Source organism: Procambarus clarkii, chromosome 24 (genome assembly GCF_040958095.1).
Source record: "Procambarus clarkii isolate CNS0578487 chromosome 24, FALCON_Pclarkii_2.0, whole genome shotgun sequence".
NCBI classification, from domain to species: domain Eukaryota; kingdom Metazoa; phylum Arthropoda; class Malacostraca; order Decapoda; family Cambaridae; genus Procambarus; species Procambarus clarkii.
Genome location: NC_091173.1, coordinates 19,719,171 through 19,741,007, shown reverse-complemented (window position 1 = coordinate 19,741,007; position 21,837 = coordinate 19,719,171). Strand labels below are relative to the sequence as shown.

Genomic DNA, 21,837 nt, shown 5'->3' with positions numbered 1-21,837 from the left:
TAGTCATTGCGCGAATTCGCCTTGGCTATAGGCACATCTGGCAGGTTAGTGAGGTTGAGCCACTACCAGAATATTCAGATTGTAAACTCTGTGACAAATCTTTAATGCATTCACTAGAACACTATATTGTTGAATGTGAAACCGTAAAGGACTTTAGACCTCCTGGCCTCTTGTACCACCAACTGTGTAACTATTTTATTGACTCAGGTGTTCTGGACGACATCCTAACAATTTATCCAAAATTTGCTTGTCCATTTTAAAGAATGAAGAACAATTTTATTTATATTACTTCTAAGGTGCATCTCTTATGAACCAATCCCTGCCCTTGTGTGGCAGTGCACAATAGAAAGTTTATTTACATATTCGTACACTGAAACATTGATTGTAACCATGATATATGTATGTGCTTCCGCCTACAGTTTAGACATATTGTCTTATGTATGACCCTCTGTCTTTGCGAAAGGGATCTGGGAGTTATGATTAGTAAGAATTTAAAACCAAAAGATCAATGCATGAACGTTCGTAATAAGGCAAATAAGACACTTGGATTTATTAATCGAAGCGTTAGTAACAAGACACCTGGTGTTGTTCTTCAGCTATATCTTGGTGGATAACAAAGGATCTGAAGCACCTTATTGGTAAAAAGAGACCGTGATACAAAAGGAATAAGAATGGGGAAGTCAGTTTAGAACAGAAATTCGTACAACTGGTTAGAAATGTTAAAAAAAAGGATATAACAAAAAGAAACTATGAAATTCGCATAGCAGGGCAAGCAAAGATCCTAATCTTAGCTTGCAAAGATTACCTTTGCAATCTTCCTAATCCTAAAGGATTCTTTTTAGGAAATCACGAGTTCGCTCAGTACAAGTTGAAACTACCATACCATACATTTTCATTGTCCTTGTGGCTATCCTTTACCCCGCATGTTATTTATATCCTTTTTCCTCCTCCCAATCAAGTTCATTTCATTTCCCTACCTTTTCCCTTAAACTCAAGACCCCTCCCTCCTTCAGATATCTTCCTATATAACAAGTCCCCCATCTTCTCTAAACCTTAGTAAGTGAATAACAGTAATCACGCTATCTAGATTAAGTAAAGAAGAAATAACCAGTAAATGGTGACATTATAAATGTAGCTTGCCAAGTATTACCGATAACCGAGCCTCGGGATGTTAATTAAACTCAAAGACATCCATATCATTCACTAAGACTCCCCAAGATGCTACAAGCTCCTGGTCCCCTGGTTACTGCTACGCCGAATTTTGCCCTCCAGGAAGATAGGGTGTGTTGGAGGACGCTTACGGCATGTATATATGGCAGGCAACTGATCATTCTGCAACTGAACGATTGCCAACAGGCTTGTGCATGGCGTGGGCTGGCTGTGACTGCTTGTGCATGGCGCGGGCTGGCTGTGCCTGCCTGTGCATGACGCGGGCTGGCTGTGCCTGCCTGTGCATGGCGCGGGCTGGCTGTGACAGCTTGTGCATGGCGCGGGCTGGCTGTGCCTGCCTGTGCATGGCGCGGGCTGGCTGTGACTGCTTGTGCATGGCGCGGGCTGGCTGTGACTGCCTGTGCATGGCGCGGGCTGGCTGTGCCTGCCTGTGCATGGCGCGGGCTGGCTGTGCCTGCCTGTGCATGGCGCGGGCTGGCTGTGACTGCCTGTGCATGGCGCGGGCTGGCTGTGCCTGCCTGTGCATGGCGCGGGCTGGCTGTGCCTGCGTGCGCACGCCAGGCTCCTCCCGTGCTGCTCCCGCCTCGCCAAAGACTCACCCGTGACCACACGCGACAACCTCACTCTTCATCTGGACTGCAAGTAGTCAGGATTCTCGCAAACTTTCACGACTTATTTCCAAGTGAATTTTTTGTTTTAGAGCACAAGAATAACACTGTGAACTAAAACAATGTGATTTAGTTCTAACCATATGACGTAAATCTATTTAGTGTTTTTCTGCAATAATTTCACGTAAAAAGTTTAATGCGACATATATATAGGAAATAATTATAATAGAGATTGTTTACAAACTCTGGAAATACGAAAGTATTATTACAAGAGCTGTCAAAACTGTGAAAATCTGTACAACAATGGTATTCAGGAAGCCCGTAAAGACCTTAGTAGGAACATGCAGTTTGACAATTATTTGTCTCAGCGTCCTCGTGGATAGCTTTCACGGAAGTTCTATGCCTATGGGAAGATACGGTCCGTTGCCCAAACTCAGCATCATCAACGGTACTGACGAGATCATCCGCGAAGATCAGGATGGATTCCTGTACTGTTTCGCCAACCAGCCGTCGGGCAGGACGCCCTACGCAGTGGTCTGGACCAACCCTTACGGCAGACCCCTCGTCCCCTACGCCCGGGTCGACGTCAACACCGCTAAGATCTTCACTGTGCAGGAGCGCTTCGTTCTGCCCCACTCCTACCTAGTCTTCCGGGGATTTGACGAGTCTCTGGCGGGGATATACGCCTGCAACCTCCTCCACAGCAGCCGGCTCATCGCAAGACAAACCATCCGCCTTAGATTCTTCCGGCCAAGCTTCAGGGTAGTGCCTTTGCCGCCGTGTTTATCGGTGCCAGAGGGAGGAAGCGTGCTGGTACCTTCCCCGGTGGTGGGTAAGTCCCCCAGACCCACCGTGTGGAGCAGGCTGGGGAGTGAGCTGGACCCCGAGGACACTTACCAACTCCACTCCGGCCTCCTCCTCCAGAACGTTCAAGGTGAGATGTAAATGTTGTCCATCAAATGCATTTCCGTAATGCATTTATATAAAAGTTCATGGTGAGTTTCTCTGAATAAATATGTCTGAAAATTTGATATGATAAAATAATAACTGGGCCCCATTTAGTGTGTATATTTCTTGCTAGTTTAATATTTAAAATCACATGCTGACGTCAAGTCACTGTTAATAGGTATAGTCTCCCGTCGCTAGCAGTGCCTTAGAGTGGCACTTGTCGCCGCCTGAGGGACACATATCCGGCCTTGCATATAACTTTTACCGAACTTGATCTTACTGGCTAACCTTCTGGTATAAGTGTTATCATTAGAGCCTAAATCGCAAAGCCCTTTCAATTACATTTTCAATAATAAAATGGTAGACTATAAACCTTTATTAGTAAAAAAAAATAAATAAATCTAAACATGAAATTTCTGATAAGAAAATGGAATAATTCTACAAAAGATTCCAGGGGTCAGAGAGAAAAAAACATTGGCTATAGTGGTATTCATTAAAGCGTGAGTACAAATAGGTTGGGATCGAGGATCTGTGTAAGTTTATCTTCCACCACAAAAAAATACACAAGGTATTCATCAGTCAGGTCATACCGTAGTAATTTGAACACCTTATAAGGTGCTCAAGCCACTCATATAAGCAGTAGTCGGTAGCGCCACAAGACACGGAAATGCTATTTCTACAATGGTAATTTAATTCTGCCCAGAGGGACGAGTTTATTGGGCAGCACCACTCATCCTGTGAGTGGACACACCGCCATAGTGACAGTACTGGGCAGCGTCACTCATCCTTTGAGTGGATTCACCACTATAGTGACAATATTGTGCAGGGAAACTCATCCTGTGAGTGGACACACCGCAATAGTGACAGTACTGGGCAGCGCCACTCATCCTTTGAGTGGATTCACCACTATAGTGACAATATTGTGCAGCGCCACTCATCCTGTGAGTAGACACACCGCCATAGCAGCATGTACAACACCCCCCAAAAGGAAGAAAACCCGCTGGATTGTTTATCCTGGCACTTGTATCCAGACACAGCTGGGACTTGCTGAACTTTTCCCTTCTCACACGATCATGCCTGAAATGGGCAACAGAGTACTCGCAGGCCTCTTGCCATTCCTCCAGCCTGTGTATAAATATTTCAAGGGCCGTAATGTACTCGCCGACTGTCAAAAGCCATCGTCACACAGTGAATACTAAAGTCTCTCTTCCTTGTTGCCACGTGTCTTGTATAGTGACTGTTGTGATCCTCTTGTTGAATCACTTGTGGTATAAAAAGATTATCGATGAGTATATGTATTTGTGTAAATGATTGTATGTATATGTCAGCTAGGCGCCTGACAGCTGGGTGGACAGCGCTTCGGATTCGTAATCCTGAGGTTCCGGGTTCGATCCCTGGTGGAGGCGGAAACAAATGGGCAAAATGTTTCTTTCACCCTAATGCCCCTGTTATCTAGCAGTAAATATGTACCTGGGAGTTGGACAGCTGCTACGGGCTGCTTCCTGGGGATGTGTAACAAAAAGGAGGCCTGGTCGAGAAATATATTAGATATAATATATTAGATATAGATATAATATATATAACTCAAATATATTAGATGATTAAAAGCTCTTGTGATAGTGACCGCGCTGATATCTACACCATAAAAATAATGTAATGTAAAACGGTTTCGTTAAACGGAATACAAATTCATTTCGAATATTCCACTATCTTTCACTAACAAAAAATGCACTCGTATGTCGCAGGATTCCTTGCGTCTTATGTTACTAATGTGTGGTCTACTCCACAGAACCAGGTGTATACAGAAGTATGGTGTGGCTGGGGGGAGGTCTCACCCACCAGCAAGATGTGGCTGTGTCGGTGCTCTTGCAAGATGGAGGAGGCCTGATCAAGCCCAGAGGCGGGCCTGTCTGCCTGCCCCGGGACGACCCACATCCTCCATCCAAGACTAAACCCTCTAGCGTCGATATCGCCAACGATCTCATCGTTGATATCCAAATTCACGCCTACCGCCGTCTGGTGTCTGAAGGAGACAGGAAGGGGTAAGTAGGCTACAGCCACTCACATCAAAAGAGCCTGTCTCCCATCTTCACTCTGTGAAGGAGGAAGAGTAAGGGGGGCAGGATAACTGTCCTGAGGTAATCATCGCCTCAGTCCATCACCCCGTACAAGTCTTAGGCGACGGTGCCGCCATCTGACAACTTATTTCGCAGCTCCACGTCCCGAGGGGGAGATAAGAGTGTCAAGAAGCCTCGTGTCGGTTAGTTTAACGGATTCATTGTGGAAAGCGTTTGCAGTCGCTCTTGTTCTCGGCAGTTAGCTACCCTGTAACTATGTAACTTACAATGCATTAAATATTAAAATCTATAAAGTTACTCAGTTTCCTTTCTCGTATTTCAATGACTTCCTTCCTCTCTTTTCTTCAGAGCCTGAAGTGTCAAGTCAAAATGATACTCATGAATTTTGCATTTTTTCTAGAGGATGAGAGATGAAGGGGTGATATTTAAAGTCACCTTACTTAATGCAGACTTTAAATAACAGGCGAGAAGTAAATATAGCAGCACCCTTGGATTAAAAAATGCAAATTCTTCATTCACTATTGTAGCCTACAATATTTGTATGAACAAATTCAGAGTTACAGCAGATCATTCCTTCACTTAATACAAGACTGTTCAACACGCTTCCACTACACATAAGGGGCATAACTGGCCGACTCCTCAAGTGTTCAAGAGAGAACTTAAACACCTCCAAAGGATACCTGATCAACCAGGCTGTGATTCATACGTCAGGCTGCGAACAGCCGCGTCCAACAGCCTGGTTGACCAGTTCAGCAACCAGAGGCCTGGTCAACGACCGGGCCGCGGGGACGCTAAACCTCACCTGTCCTCTTACAAATTACCTCTGAATTTGGCCGTTTTCCAGTATGGCCGAAAATGGACGTAATTTGAAAAATGGAAAAAAAAATGAAAATAAATTTTGGATTTTTTTTTTCCAAAACAGCAAGATAAGGGTCCTCCGGTGGGTTAGGAGGGCAGGAAATTCTCCTAAAGCTTCAAAACGTCATGAAAAATGTTAATTGAAAGTTTCCTTTCCTAACCTTAACGAGTAAGCCAGACGACTCAAACAGAAACCGGGACAGTATATCACTTTCGTGAGCCGATTTCATTTCAAATTACTGTACGTCCATTTTTGGTCATAGCGCGCATACGAGCGCTGCTGACCCTCCCGAGGAAGCAGTCCCCCAACAGTTGCCCAACTCCAGGAAGGGGGGCTTATTTATGCCTATCTTCAGGTTATCTTGAGGTGATTTCGGGGCTTAGGGGCCCCCGGTCCTCGACGTGAAGAGGTGAATTAGGTGAAAGGAAATGTACTTCAAGTTCAAGTATATTTATTGAGACAAGAAATAATACATCTTAAAGGGATAGGATAGAGTAGCTTAAGCTATTTCTAACCCCCCCCCCCCCCGAGGAAACGTACTCAACCATTTCTGTCAGGCCCGAGAATCGAACCCGAGATCCCCGACTGTAAGTTGAGAACGAAGCCAAGCCTATTTTAGGAGCCCCTATTATGGATGACATTAAAGGAATCAATTCTAGCAATTGTCTCCGCTACACTATTCACGGATCTTCCCAGCTGGTTCCAAACTAAACTTGTCAGGAGAAACCAATTTGCTTTCTCTATATTCCCTTAATAACCGAGGTTTCAGCTGCCTCGTCGTTCTCCCTTGTCAACCACATTCGTTCCTCAAATTGACTCTTAGTTCCAAACAGCCAATGTTAATTTTTCTCTTCAGATATTAACTAATATTTTCATGCAGATGGTGAGTCACAATAACGTGGCTGAAGATATGATGATCATCATATCCAATGTCTAATGTGTGTGGTTTGGTCATCAATATTCTCATATCCTACTTTTTTTATGCACCGATAGCTTCGTTCCCAGTCTGGTTTTTGTCCCTCCAACGTTGTGACATCACTGAGGACAATGTGGGGGAGGGGGGGGAGGGGGCACCTCACCCCAAGTAATCGCTGGAAACACTTTCCTGGTAATCCAGAGCGGCGTTGCCATCAAAGACCCTTTCTGAGAACCCCCTGGAATTACATCCTGAATAGGCTACAGAGGGAACTATCAGGGGGAAAGCGCCAAGCCATTACGACTATGTAGCGCCTGGAAGGGGGTCAGGATAAGGATTACGGATGGGATGGGGGGGTGGAAGGAATGGTGCCCAACCACTTGGATGGTCGGGGATTGAATACCGACCTGTATGAAGCGAGATCGTCGCTCTAGCGTCCAGGCCAAGTGGTTAGCGATGTAAAACCAAGAGAAAAAAATCAGCATTTAAAATTTGCTGATTAAAACGTGGAATTGTGAACGCGAGGTCATTTTCAACTAGGGGCAACATCAGCTCGGGGTCCCCACTTATTTTTGATGAAAGGGAGCAGTAGAACAAGAGAAGTACACTTACATCGTATCAGGTTTGGATACCCACGAGCATGGAGAAATAGGCTTACAGGTTCCAGAAGATGAGAGGAAATGTCAGCACTGTGGAGAAATGCCCGATAGACCACTGAAACATTATCTAATACAGTGCACAGTTACAAATCCAATAAGATTTCAACTTAGATTCAACAGAGCAGAAGAAGTTGTTAAACACATGGGGCAAAATCTTACTGAAGCGACCATAGGAGATATAAATACTCATACTCCGCTTAAGCAAAACAGAAGCAAGTAACACTTAATAGGCCAGCCAAAGGCTTGGAGCCTCGCGCAGGAGAAAAAAAAAAAAAAAAAAAAAAAAAAAAAACTCAGGGTCACGTTTAGAACTAGGAAACTAGCAGCTCGGTATCACCTTCTACGAGGTGAGCATCACGTCTGTGATACCTCAAGGCTTCAGCATCATGTCCACCTACGCATTCAAGACCTTTAGTGGGTTACACAATATCGAGATCTCTGAGTGCGGATAGATTCTAAAATGACTTTCAACAAGCAAATTCAATATCTGAAGGAGAAAGCAAACTCACGATTGAATATAATGAGAGCAATCACAGGAGCCTCGTCTAGGAGCGGGACACAAAGGTTTAAGAATGTTTAACATACACATCATGTCTGAACCATGTGTCATGAACCCATGACACGTGACCAGTTAATGTAAACTGAAACTTCAAGCTAGAAATATATATTAAGTATATACTAGTGTGTGTGAATTGTTGGGGTCACGTGATATTACATATCAGTTTCAGGCAAATATAGGTTATGTATACTACCTTATACCTTGGTGAATGGGGTTCTGAGAGTTTCTACTCCCCAAGCCCGGCCTGAGGCCCACGTATCCACCACTACAGCCTGGTTGGTCTGATACAACTATCCAGTATTCTCTCAAAGTTTTCTCTTTCTCCAGTCTTTCTCTAAATCTAGTGTTCTCATCTCTTTCTCTTATACTGTTTGTGTCCGCGTTCTTAAACTTAACCCGCTTTTGCATGTATACACGCATGCTTGCGTATGTATGCGCGCCAGCACATTGATGTTCTGTATACCAGGGCGGAGGGTGACGAGAACAGTGCTCTTGAAGCCTCGTCATATTTTCTAAGGCTGATCGACCAGCAGTACCCAGAATCTAGCTCACATCACCTCCCCTCCACCCTCGCTGAACATCCAAGGGCAATCTTCTGCCTCTGCAGATATCAAAGACTCGACATGTTGGGAGAGACAAGATACCAGGAACAGACTCCAGGAAACTTTTCAGACCTTTCCCTGCGTTTTCCAGGTAAGTGTGTTAGACACTTGGGTGATTTTATCGCGAACCTCTTAGTTGAATATGCCTAAAGCATATTTAAACACATCAAAGTACATATTAATTAATACACAAGTCCATATGCTATGCGTGCGAGTGGCTTTACAAGATTGTTAGAACTGTGTATATATATAAATATATCCTGTATATAATTAAAAAATATATATGTTTATGCACACAAACGCATGTACCGTACATATGCGTAAAACAAAATAAATCTTGTATGTATAAACTATGGAAATACTTAGATAAAAGGATTCAAGAAAGAATTGGTCATATTATACACGCACAAGAAATATCTTTCCAGTGTTATAAAACAAGCGTAGTATGGATCGAAGAAGAGAAACATTTTTAAGTACGAATTACAGAGAACGGCGAAAACAAATCCAGCAGAAGCATAAGATAGGCTACCAGCCATAGCAACGCTGCTGGAGCCAGTAAACACCAAACCTACATATTAACTATTCAAACTATGTCAAGTTAGAGTGCAGAGGTCCGGAACTGAAAGACATAAATTACAGAGAGAGGATTGCTACATAGTCCTCCCGGCTTGGCGCCTTTGGATAATTACTTACAGAGGATAAACCAAATTGAACTAGCCACGCTAGAAGACTTAGAAGTCTAATTGAAAACATGTTTAATACTTTCAAATGTACAGAGAATACGTCACAGTAACACAGCTGAAACTAAACAAACCTTAGCGGTTATTTCATTTCCTTAGCTAATTTCCTTAAATTAATAATAACCTTAGCGGTTATTTATATGTTGGGTTGGTTACTTATAAATATATCGATATGAATAGATATTCATTTCACTTGTGCTGAAGATTTTGTTACTTCTGCTACAAGTAGAACCGGAGACGCATTTTAAGTCGGCAATTAAAAGACAAAGCAAGAAAGCATTTACTTTCAGAGCAGCCTAGTCGGCGGACGGATGGAACGCACTACATGAAACAGAGTATATAAACATGCATTGTAAACACAGAATATTTAAACATGCATTGTACTCTACATTCTAGACTATAATACTAGTGATGAAATGTCTTTATAATAAAACGTGAACTACTCTAATCCACTAAACAATATTAAGATACACATCAATTACTACGACAATTGAGTGGTTACATGAAACCTGAAACAATGTCAAACATCCACCGAGGATCTGGTCAAGACCTATTGTGTCCTCTTAATCCCTTTGCACTACCGCAAAAAGACTTCTTGTCAGCGCTGGCTCAAACAAATAACCGCAAACCAGTTGTTCAGAATCGCGCAAATAAAACCTAGCTTAAAGTTAGTAAATTTCAAAGGCTATTTGACAAGCAATATGCGAACAGTTGCTTTGAAAAATTATAGTAAAAATCTAATCGCTGATTGAGTAAGACGGCTTCATGAAGCTTAATATAACTACTGTTGCTCTTTGCATCACATTTGCATCACTGAAACCGACTCACAGCGTAGTACAGTAACTCTCCCGATCCCAGCATTTAACAGCGCCGTCGAGTTTACAACGTAGCGTCAAATAACTGGCATTCACGTCAGTATTTGACTATAATAGTTCACTTGATCATATTGGAAGTTATGACTCGAAACTTATTGTCATTCACTTTCAGCCTGTATTGTAACCATTGCCTAAATTAACGTAACCAAAATACCTTACCTAATCTTACATAAATCTAACCTTGCATAAACCTAACCTTGCATAGAGCTAATATTACATAGCCCATAATATATAATATTAAATTATATTTGAAAAAATACGTTATGATGAAATGTAAGATACTGTTAGTTGGTTGTTCGCTGTACAATTCAAATGCTGTCTATATTAGAATATACGCAAGTCAGTATTTCACAGCTTTGGCTGACTATCATCACTTTCTTTTCCGACTTCCGGCCTCTCCCCACCATGACTCAATTGAGGAAAGCACGTCCAAGATCTGTCAGGGAGGGTCCTAATCTTGTCCTTCCAAGACTATTATGGCCGTCCGTAAACAGCCCCCTGTCCCTTCCCTGCCCCCCCTGATCAACCAGGCTGTGACTCATACGTCAGGCTGCGAGCAGCTGCGTCCAACAGTCTGGTTGACCAGTCCGGCAACCAGGAGGCCTGGTCGACGACCGGACCGGGCCGCGGGGACGCTAAGCTCCAGCATCATCTCAAGGTAACCTCAAAGTAACCCTCTAAGACTCGATTAAGACAGGATAGGCCCCTCCCCCCTCCACGAATCACGACATCATCACACACACAGTGACTCAAGACACACTCCTCCCTGTCCTTCTAATTACCACAAGCTACACAAAGCTTCCTGGCAATACGTTAGTAATGAATAAATATGATATATTTACTCATTATAATGTTGGTGCTGAATGTACAACACGAAAAAACATAATTTTAATCTGAAAAAGTATCTTTTTATAAAGAAATTAGACGAAAATAAAAAGCTGGTGACGCCAAATCAAGTCGACAATCCAAGCTTCGGTTAGGTTAGGTTAGGTTTGGTTTGGTTAAGTTAGGTTAGGTTAGGCTAGGTTAGGTTAAATCAGCCTAACCTAACATATCATATTTATTCATTACTAACGTATTGGCAGGAAACTTGTGGTAATCAGACGGACTCGTTATAACCATTTCAAGGCAATCTTAATTCTCTCCCCACCCCCCACCTTTGACTATATCAACAATTATAACAATTTGAATATTCATACAGTAAAACTGACTTGAGAATATACGTAGGCGTCAAAGTTGTATAATGCAAATTAGTGGATAATTGACAACAGAATTCCTGCCCTAAACGCTGCGGGTACTAATGGCTTTACAAGATTGTAATTACTATCCTATGTATCCTCACAATCCCAATGAACCTTCTTGTATATATATAAATAAATAAATAAATAAATAAGAATTAGCAAGTAACACTCACCAACACCTGGTCGAAGGGTCACGTCAGCTACCATAAACACAACAAAATCAAACCAATCGTCACAAACTTCTTGATTTTGTCTGTGTATATATATATATATAAATATGAAGTATCTATTATATTTTCAGACTGCCACGCACGTAAGATTCCTTGACAGTGAAATAAGAGACACAGACATTATAGAGTTGACCTGACACAGAGAGACACCTTGTCAAGGCCGCGTCTGACGCCTCACTGACCTCATAAGTCATAACACGTTATGTCAACAGCTGACCGCAACTGTTCCATAATTGGCGACGTGTGTTGCGTCTGTATTATTTAAGAAAAGCATCTTAAATATTATATTATATTATATTATATTATATTATATTATATTATATTATATTATTTTATATTATATTATATTTATATATATATATATATATATATATATATATATATATATATATATATATATATATATATATATATATATTATATATATATTATATATATATATATATATATATATATATAATGATCCAAGAATTCCTTTATCATAGCTCATGGTAAGCCTTACTCACTAGTTTTGCCTGAAACATAACCTGCCAATTCACTAACAACCAGGTGCCCAATTACCATTGAGTGAACAAGAAGCACACAGTTAAGGACTGGTGCCTAATTAATCCTCCCAGGTCAGGACACGAATAAAGACAAGTCTCTTCCCAACCGTGGGACAAATGTGTTACCAATGCACCACCGGTGTCTGCATATTGAGTTATAAGCTATTGCCCCTTGTGTGAGTTACATTGAGCCTTTTTAAAAGGTGGTCTGGTTGAGCATTTTCTCACTTGTTCAGTATTGTAAAGGTCTCAATGAGATGTGCCTTCTTGTGTCTGGTTTGCTTGGCACATTCTTTTGATAATTACTTACTTGCTTGTGTTTGGTTTGTAGTGTTAATCCTGAGGATCTCAACTGCTCCACGCATGAGTGTTCGCTTAATTCTGAGATGATCTTCATTGCTCTGCAAATGAACTTTCCAAAATTGGCATGTCCTGAAAAAAAAAGGTATTTCCATTGTAGCGAGTAGATTATCCCAATAATATACTCGCTCCAAATGCATTGTTAATATTCCTGTCAACCTTAGGAGATGAATGAGGTGAGGCGTTGCCTGGGCAACACGGTGAGGTGTTGCCCGAGCATATAAGCAGCGGTGTAGCGAACATTGGCTAGTCTACTTTCAAGTGTGGTCTAGAGCAGACACTTGCAAGATACTGTACCAACGCTCAGTGCGCTCAACTCACACCAACGTATCACCTGTGTACTTCTGTATATTCGACCAAATATATATATAGTATCTTAGTGTCTGTGTTTATTTGTCACCATACTTTACGTAACAATAGAACCGTTACACCATGCTTGGAAACAGTAATGCAGATTAGGGACATTAGATATTTGTACAGCTAAATAACCACTTTTCTTACAGTCAAACGTTTGTCAGACTATTTCTAAAGTTTGGTTCTTATTGTTCAGTAATTTAAAAATACTCAAGATAATAAAATTCTCTTTTGAATAAATAAAATTAGATCACTAACTGTCAGACATTTATTGTTAACATAAATAAATTACATAAAACATTTTACAAATATACACTTATATACACACACAGGGACTGTTAGCTACAGCACAATTAGAGATGCACAAGTAATTATGTACAAGAGCGCCACTACCCTGATTGAATCAGACCTGTACTTCAATATATTATCTGCAAATGGGCCGAGAGGTTGCATTCATTACCTGATGATTATTAGATCACTTTCAGTTCCTTTCAGATAGTCATCACTGTGTCCTAGTATAAATGAGTTTCCCAAATGGGCTTTGTCATCTGAAAGATGACAATCATAATTGTAATAATACAGAATTTGGATTTATGGACCAGACTCTCACAGTTTCATAAACCATTTATCTTTTCCATCGGCAAAATTTAAAAAATGGCATCAGTTTCATAAAAATTCACACCATAACCCCCAAGTTAAGCCAAAATTATTGAGAGGAATGCATAAAATAATGGGTAGGGGAGTTCAAAACAATTGTGAGAATTAGGTTGTGCGAGTGAAGGTTGTGTAATAGGCTGCTAAAGAGGGAATTGGGACATGAGTGAAGAAAGTGAAAGGTGTGGACCTAATGTGTATCTGGAGAGGTGAGAGAGGCATGGACCCTCTGGGGAATCATCATCCACCGAGGAGAAACAAAAGTCAACACCACATTAGTACCGACAGCATTAACAAGAAGGCAAGTCAACATTAGCACCACCTATATCTTCTCAAACACCCGTCCAGTTGCCCCATCGAAGCCACAATACTGTTTAAAACATGTCTACCAGGTTATACAGAGACATGTGCAAAGTCTGGATACAGTAGTTATGATTGGACACGTTCCAAGTCCAGGACACGTGCTGGTTATTCCAGGGTGTATACTTTATACTATAGTAAAGACATGCATCTTTACTTTACCCACCCTACTTGACTGCCATAATTTCCTCTTGGTTAAATTTATTCCCTGATTTGTCTATAGTATCTATGTTGGTACTGTATTTAGGTGTATACAGTACTGTACATAGAGAAGGAGATTCGGGAATTGTATAACGGTATTTTGGCTACAATAAATAATATCACCAGTGCATTAGTTTGATAAAATTTTAAATAAGCTAATTTTGCCTACTTTGCATATATCTGCAAGAGTTTTACATAAAGTAATTAGTTTACAAATATACAAAGAAATATGGAAGAAATGTATCTCCCTATCTCACTTTATCTGTGATAATGGCTCTTGACCTATGTAGAATGGGTTAGCTTATAAGCACTTTCTAGCCCCTGTTGAAACTTGACATTGGTTAGAGGGGGGGGGGCCTAGTTTATATATAAAAAAAAAAGATTTTTCACTTTTAAATATTGCCTTGTTATTCAAAATCACTATTATATACATATACAGTATGTATGTATGTATGTATGTATGTATGTATGTATGTATGCGTATATGTCAGCCCATCCTCCTGTTTTGGCAGTACAGTACTTATAGTAACGATGAGGACCATAGTATATATACTGACGTACAACGAAATTAGAAAGTAGAAATCTGAACTATTGAGTTGGACAAACTGGAAAAACTGTTTTTTACTTGTGCTGCTTTGACAAAATAAACAAACCTAACCTAACATTTCTAGGCTTAATACACAATATTTGAGGCCTAATATAGTACATATGTGAGTGGTGTACTAGGCCTAGGAATATTTAAGTTTGCTTTTTAGCTTCATTTATTTTAATAGAATTAATTCCTTACTAGTCAGTTTACTGTACTACTATCTACAAGCTAAGTACTGTATGTACGAATTTGTGACTATTGACGATCATCACAATAGGTACTATCTAAACAGGAAGATGGGGTGTGTGCGTGTGCGTATATTTATATATATATATATATATATATATATATATATATATATATATATATATATATATATATATATATATATATATATATATATATATATATATATATATATATATATATATATATATATATATATATATATATATATATATATATATATATATATATATATATATATATATATATATATATATATAAAATTTACCCAGATGTGCATAAGAACTACATAAATCACAACAAAAACAGTACCAGGATACTTAACCTTAAGGTGGCTCACCATTATTTTCAGTCTGCACCGAGACACAGTAAGGTCCAGTATAACATTATACCTTGTGAATGATTTATTGTAACAATCTGGTGACTGGTAATGTAATTAGGAATAACAATGCTGTCGTCCCCATGGGAAGCCACATGCATCTTCGCATCTTCATATTTGTCTATAAAAATCTATATAAAAAGTTTTAGCCCAGTTAAGACAGACATGATCTAACGTTTTAGTGTGTTACATATTCGGCAGCTTTACTTAAAAAGTTCCATAAAGATTTATGTACCAAGACAGCAGTAAAAATCACACACACACACACATGTCAACATTAAACTGACTACAGTATATAGATACTGCATTTATATATTTTGTGCAAAAATTCATCATGCTCTATACATATAATTACTGCTTAAGGCACATTAGACCTTCATACAGTCACTAGGCTCAGAAGCTAATCCAAGAGTGTTGGGTGGGAATGATTTTATCAGCAGCCATGGAATACTGATAATATAACTAACACTGTTTTACTTATCACCATCTGCACTAGTGGTATGTAGTGCTTTTTTCCCTACACACACAACGGAAACAAATTAAGTGGCACTGCGAATAGGATGCAACCACCTCCCAAAACCCCGACGAGCATTCACAGCTCTCTCCTGGATCTGCCCCAAAGTAATTCATTATTTTCAAAACATTATTTATAATCATGGAAATGTAGCTATTTAAGCTAAAGTGTTATAGTAAATGTTGAGTGCAATAAATTGAATTAGTGTTTATAGTGAATAAGAAAACACCCATGTGCAGATGATGAGTCACAATAACGTGGCTGAAGATATGATGACCAAACCACCTTATCAGAAAATGGAGAAACGACGGTATTTCAGTTCGTCCTGGACTATTATCAAATCGTGACAGTGAACTGAACCATCCTGGGTCATTATCAAAACAGGACTTGATAATGGTCCAGGATGGACCAAAACATTGTTTCTCCATTATATGATGTGCAGTTTGATCATCAAGAAAAAAACCATCTTTGGTAGTAACATAACATCCATACAGTGGCAAAAGAAATTATAAAAGAAACCTTCTTTGTTATCAAAGAAGATAATAATGTTACTATTTTGTTTTAGTTTTCACATACTATATTTTGACCAATATAATATTAGAAAACAACGTTATTCAGTGGCAAAACACCAGAAATATATTGGACTGGCATGTGATAGTTATCGAAACAAACACTTGACCAGATATGCATTAAGTATGAGATTCCTTAACTTCACAGTTATGTGAACAAATGTCACAGAAAATCAGACAATCTTAAAACGAGTCGGAGATGATTATGGTATACGAGTATCTTTTATTTTAATCTCGAATGATATCACATGTGTGTTAATCTCAAAGGGTATCACAAATATGTTAATCTAAGTTAATGATTTGTCATACATACTTCAGTTTGGCACTTCCCCATCAGAGATGAAATGAGATCTAAACTCCAAAATGACATCTGTGAAGGTAGCCATGAAATAGGAAGTTATCTGAAATATCAGAATGATAGTTCTTGCATAATACCTAAGGCCTGTACAGTATTTCCCATACAATAAAGTGAGGATTGAGATTAAATTCTTGTTTACGTCACGTGTTATGCACCATGTAGTAAAAACAACAAAGTTTTCTTTGTGATGCAAAAAGGTACTATTTAAATATGATCATATTTCATTATCTTCATATCATCAATCAAATTCCACACCTTGCATAGATATGATCATACCATATATTACTTAAATGTTCAGTAATGTAATTATCCCTTTTATTACAAACAACAAAAAGCATGGTGTAAATCTGCTATGAAATATAAAACTTTGCAAGTTCAAAAAATATTTCTAGTCAATTTCCCATTTTTCTCTAAACATAAAATTAAATAAATCATAAGGCTTCGTCTCCAGGATAATATGGACGTGTGAAGGGACTGTAGTTGTGGCCATTGACCCCATTGTGCTTGCTGCGGTCACCTGGAGGGTTGAGTGGTTGCGAGTCCTCTGAATGCCCGCGCCGCTGCTCTGGTCTGTGTCTCTTGAAGTAGCCACACTGTGAGGAAGGGCCCAGAGCTTGGCTTAATAAAATAAAAATATGAAAGCGCAAAGAAAAAAGGATGTTGTTTGTTGTTTTAGATTTAGCTACTCAGAACGAAATGTCCATGTAGCACGGGCTATAGTGAGCCCGTAAGAAAAAAGGAATATGAAGCAATGTATAGTACTATAATGTAATAAATGTTCAACAAGATTCACATGTGACAAACATAATATTGGACCACGAAAAAGATAAATGCTGCTCTACCTCACACCACATCACTTGCAAGCAAGAAATATAATAATATAAAAAATAACAGTACAAAAAACATTTAAAAAATAAAAAATTGAAATAATTTTGCCATACTCTACTACTAAGCATAAAATAAATTGCAAGCAAAACCTTGCAAGATATGCAACTCATCACACACATGCATCAACCAACGTACTGTGAAGTGAGCAACAGAAGAATAAGACGTTTGATATGTAAAAAATTAATCGGAGGCACACTGTGGCCGCCTTCGCTTGAAGAAACCAAGCTGGAAGGGAGGGGATAAGATGGTGAAGTATAACATATGTACTTGTCTTCCTACCATTGTACAATGCATCCTAATTTGCAAAAACTTTAAAATAAACATATTTACACTATATTTACATCAATATATGCCACCTATTTTGCTATCTTTAACTGCACATCATGATTACAAACTTGAACTTGTATTTGACATAATGCAAAACACATCAGTAATGTACTTAGTAGTGAACATATTACAGTACATTATTAGCAACTAAAATATATTACATCATAGCCCATTCACTTAAAAATGGACATCTATCTTGCACTTCCAACAAAAGATAGAAGCAAATGGAAATATATTTGTTCTATAAAGAAACAATGAGTATGGCATATAACTAACCTTCCACAGGATGAGGATGATAATGAGGAGGATAAGGATTCCAGCAAGGGTGGCCAGGACAATGACCCACCATGGCACCTGCGGAGCCTCATCCAGAGATTTGGCTGGAGATACGGGTGTTGTCACATCCAGATCTCGTATCTACAAGACATAATTTAATCTCGCATTAATGATTAGGCTTCAGCTACTGCATTTCCCTACAGCGACTGACATTTATGCTACTGGAAGTGATTTATAATCGTTTCTATCTTAAATTCAATCATTCAACTGGTAAAAAAAGTTGGGTATTATAAGGCGTATTTTACTACCAGAAAACATAACTAGGGATAATAAATAATTAATGATTATAAAAACTTTTCCTTTAAAGGAATTGCATGCTTATGATTTTCTTTGTTGAAATTTGTTCCCCTTTTACATATAAAATATGTGCTTATCTCATCCCATTGTGTTAATGATACATCCAATGGCAAAATGACAAGCAATACTCACGGTAAGGTATGTGGGACTGACTCCATGGGGCAGGGACACAACTCTGGCAACCATCCTGCTGGTGATGCTTAAGTCCTCATAGGGGTACTATAAGAAGTAGTCCTCAGCAGAATGTGGAGGATCAGGTGGTAATTTGAAATGTTGAGGATGATGGGGACGTGTAGAACCCAGATGGAGATAGTCGTAGGTGATTCCAAAGGTGTTGCAGATAATCCCAGCAGAGGATAACCGATGGCGATAATCAGCGAACATTGATGACCCAATTGTAAGGTTGCAGAGAATAAAGGGACTGTGTTAGTGTGTTAAGACCCCCAACCACTGAATGGAAGCTGCGTCCATCACTCGGGCAAAGAAAATCACAAGAATAAATGTATATTGTATCAGTAAATAAGATTACAGCCATGATGAGAAAGGTGACTTATCTACTTGCATTGCTGAATATTATAGCCATCACTAACTGGTGTCATACTGTATAATAATTATGCATACTGTAAACTTTATGACAGTCTAGGAGAAGATATTGTACAATAGTTCCAAAGATTTACATGGCCCAGGGAGATTCTAGGGTTGACTAATGAACCATAACAGTGCACAAGACCGCTTACACGTAAAAGCAGATGCTGTACAGTAATTACAAGTTGCAATAACACTGCTACAGTACACTATATAGCTAAAGGGAAATTTCTGATAACATAAGCTTGTACAGAAAATTACAACACTGATAAAACAGTTTAGGACTTGTTAAGTGCTGCACTATAGAGAAACATTTAATAAATTTGCACCAGTTTATTCTCGCTAGCTCCAGTATTCAGCAGACGATGGGCAACCTGACAGGATCACTTCTTAGTAGCGAGAGACTTTCAGGTTACAGGTAAGATTTTAGTTTGAAGGTCTATCGACTGAGAGGATTATTATGGGTGTATCTACTTTAATATTAATGCACGCAAATATATTTCAATTTGGAACTAAATTATGAATTAATGTAAACTCAATGTACAGTATAAAGCCCGCAGACCTAACTATGTCCTACACTCAATGTGGTGGAAAATTATACAATTCCTACAGTGTAAGACTGCATTTAAACACACACACAACTCTAGTTGTGATTGTTTTCTTCCCTAAAACATGGACCTCCATTAGATAATAGGTTTTATCCCATGGGTATTGAGTTCCCTTCTTGAGATGTAGATTTCCTCTGATAAGAGAATTATGGGCAATTAGCCATTATGCCTAGAGCACTCCCTGGGTCTTAAAGATCTTCAGTAATAAAATCATGATTTTAAGATGTAGTTTTCACTCTTCAGATATATTCATAATCATATATAATCACTTATAAAATATTTTTTCTAAGATTCTAGGATTATCTTTTGCTGTTAAGTGTGATAGTGTATTAAAACATGCACCCACTTGGAAAACAATGAGAGGAACCATAGAATTCTACTGAATCACTCGCTGCTTCAATTTTCTTTACCTTTGAAAAAAAATTAAAACATGCATCCATTATTCTTTACAGATCTCCGTATTAAATGGATCCTAAAAACTATACAAAGGGTAAATAACTAATGTCAATAACTTAACTACTGGCTACAAAACCGACAGGTAAATTCTAGGAAGGAAGAATACAGGTGTAAATAGTCTAGTCTACCCAGGAAGGAAGAATTTGGGTGTAAATGCTCAAGATAACCCAGGAAGAAACAATGCAGGTGTAAATACTGTAGTCTAGTCTACCCAGGAAGGAAGAGAGAAAGCCAATGTAAATAGTCTAGTCTACTCAGAATGAGTGCAGGTGTAAATACTCTAGTCTACTAAGGAATCTAAGGAATAAAAACTGAAGATGTAGATTAACCAGTCAACCCAACTACTAGAGCGAGGGGAATATAAACTCATCTTGTTTACATTTCTCCTGCCAGCTGATATGTACAACCAAAGGTAAACTATTAATGTAAGTTTCAATAAATCATGTACACCCAATAAGCCTGTTTGTGTAACCCACATTAAACATCAGTGCCTCAAACAGCCACATAATTAAGAATTATGATCACATTTTATGTGCTACAGAATTCCATCAACCAAAATAAAGAAAACTAGGATAGCTTTTTTTTTACAATATTTCTGTAGTGCTTTGTAGATATCCCCGAGCTTTCAGAACACCCTAACAGCCATTTTACAAGAACAAAACCTTTGATACATTATATACAACTACTGTGCATTTTTGCATTGTGATTTAAATTATTTCCGTAAGTCACATTTGATACGTTACCCATGACTGACAGGTACAGTACTGTGATACAATCATTGCTTCATGACATTGCACAGCAGTGGTTAAAGTCAGCTAGAATGCAACACTATAATGTTGCAAAATATATAAATGTAGGTATTCAGTTAGTACACTGTCACGTGTTGCAAAAACATTGACTGCTGAAAAACCCAGCATTGAATGTAATGAAACCATTTTCTGGGCGAGCCCCAGAGGCACTCTGGAGCTATCGGCTTATATGCGAATCATTAGACCGGGACAATAGTCTATGGAGTTCAGCCTACTGGGGACTACGAGCCATAACCTGGCCCCCTCAGAGAGGCACAGAGAGTAATGGCCCTGGAAACCCCTCCTATAGTTGGGGGTTTTCCTTGTTTGTCATCAACCGAGGTTAGGCCCCCAGAAAGGTAGACATAACAAAACAGACCTCACATGGTAAGAAAATTGCAACCAAAAACCAAACAGAGAGGTAGAACTCCTCCAATCCCATGGAAACAAGCAAATGTCACATTACATCGACACGTTGCTCATCTGCGCAGCCCCTCCCCAACTTGTGCCAGTGACCCAACCACACCACGGAGGCAAAACTGCTGACCAGAGGGAGGGTTGAGCCTTGGAAAAAGAGAAAAAGAAAAAAAAAAACAGAAAAAGCCAACAGAAACAGAGCTTAGGAAAAACAATCTTCAACTGAAGGGGCTACCACAAACCGAGGAGAACATAGGAGGGCATCCTGTCTAAGAACCAGGACGGCTCAGGCGGCACATGAGCAGGCCAGAGGTGACACAACCCATACTCCATAGACTCCATAGACTAATGCCCCGGTCTAATGTATCACACATTAGCCCAATAACTCCAGGGAGCTAGCTGAAAGGGTTTCCCACAGAAAATTTCTTTTATTATTACAGTAGAGTAATATATAGCTAGATTCTAAATATTTCCCAGGTTCCTAGTCTAACATATATTAAAAATTGCATCTCTAAGTATCT

General features: G+C 39.3%; 3 protein-coding genes across 6 annotated transcripts in view; 1 reads left to right on the top strand and 2 right to left on the bottom strand.

Moving 5' to 3' along the window:
• Positions 1 to 1,327: 1,327 nt before the first annotated feature.
• LOC138367965 (transmembrane protease serine 13-like) lies at positions 1,328 to 1,696 on the bottom strand. The gene has a single exon (XM_069330250.1). The coding sequence runs from the start codon at positions 1,694 to 1,696 to the stop codon at positions 1,328 to 1,330; it is 369 nt and encodes a 122-aa protein (XP_069186351.1).
• A 29-nt stretch (positions 1,697 to 1,725) lies between these two features.
• On the top strand, positions 1,726 to 5,085 carry LOC123761875 (uncharacterized). The gene is made up of 2 exons (XM_045748095.2): positions 1,726 to 2,712; positions 4,516 to 5,085. Exons 1-2 carry the CDS (start codon positions 2,082 to 2,084, stop codon positions 4,770 to 4,772), a joined length of 888 nt encoding a protein of 295 aa, XP_045604051.2. The 5' UTR covers positions 1,726 to 2,081; the 3' UTR covers positions 4,773 to 5,085.
• Positions 5,086 to 15,012: 9,927 nt separating this feature from the next.
• The window catches only part of if (integrin subunit alpha inflated), a 237,568-nt gene continuing 230,743 nt past the window's right edge, over positions 15,013 to 21,837 (bottom strand). For 2 of the 4 annotated variants that reach the window (XM_069330688.1, XM_069330689.1), the window contains 3 exons: positions 18,595 to 18,681; positions 18,106 to 18,246; positions 15,013 to 17,207 (listed from right to left, as the gene is read on the bottom strand). In XM_069330688.1, the coding sequence (XP_069186789.1) occupies positions 17,046 to 17,207; positions 18,106 to 18,246; positions 18,595 to 18,681 (390 nt within the window). In that variant the 3' untranslated portion in view covers positions 15,013 to 17,045. The remainder of the gene's footprint in view (positions 17,208 to 18,105; positions 18,247 to 18,594; positions 18,682 to 21,837) is intronic. The other 2 variants (XM_069330690.1, XM_069330691.1) reach the window with 1 other exon arrangement.

Bases quoted from the DNA above. Each gene is read 5' to 3' on its own strand.
- LOC138367965 (XM_069330250.1), bottom strand. From the start codon at position 1,696: ATGCACAGGCAGGCACAGCCAGCCCGCGCCATGCACAGGCAGTCACAG.
- LOC123761875 (XM_045748095.2), top strand. From the start codon at position 2,082: ATGGTATTCAGGAAGCCCGTAAAGACCTTAGTAGGAACATGCAGTTTG. The intron at 2,713-4,515 runs GTGAGATGTAAA...TCTACTCCACAG, and splicing joins CCTCCTCCAGAACGTTCAAG to AACCAGGTGTATACAGAAGT.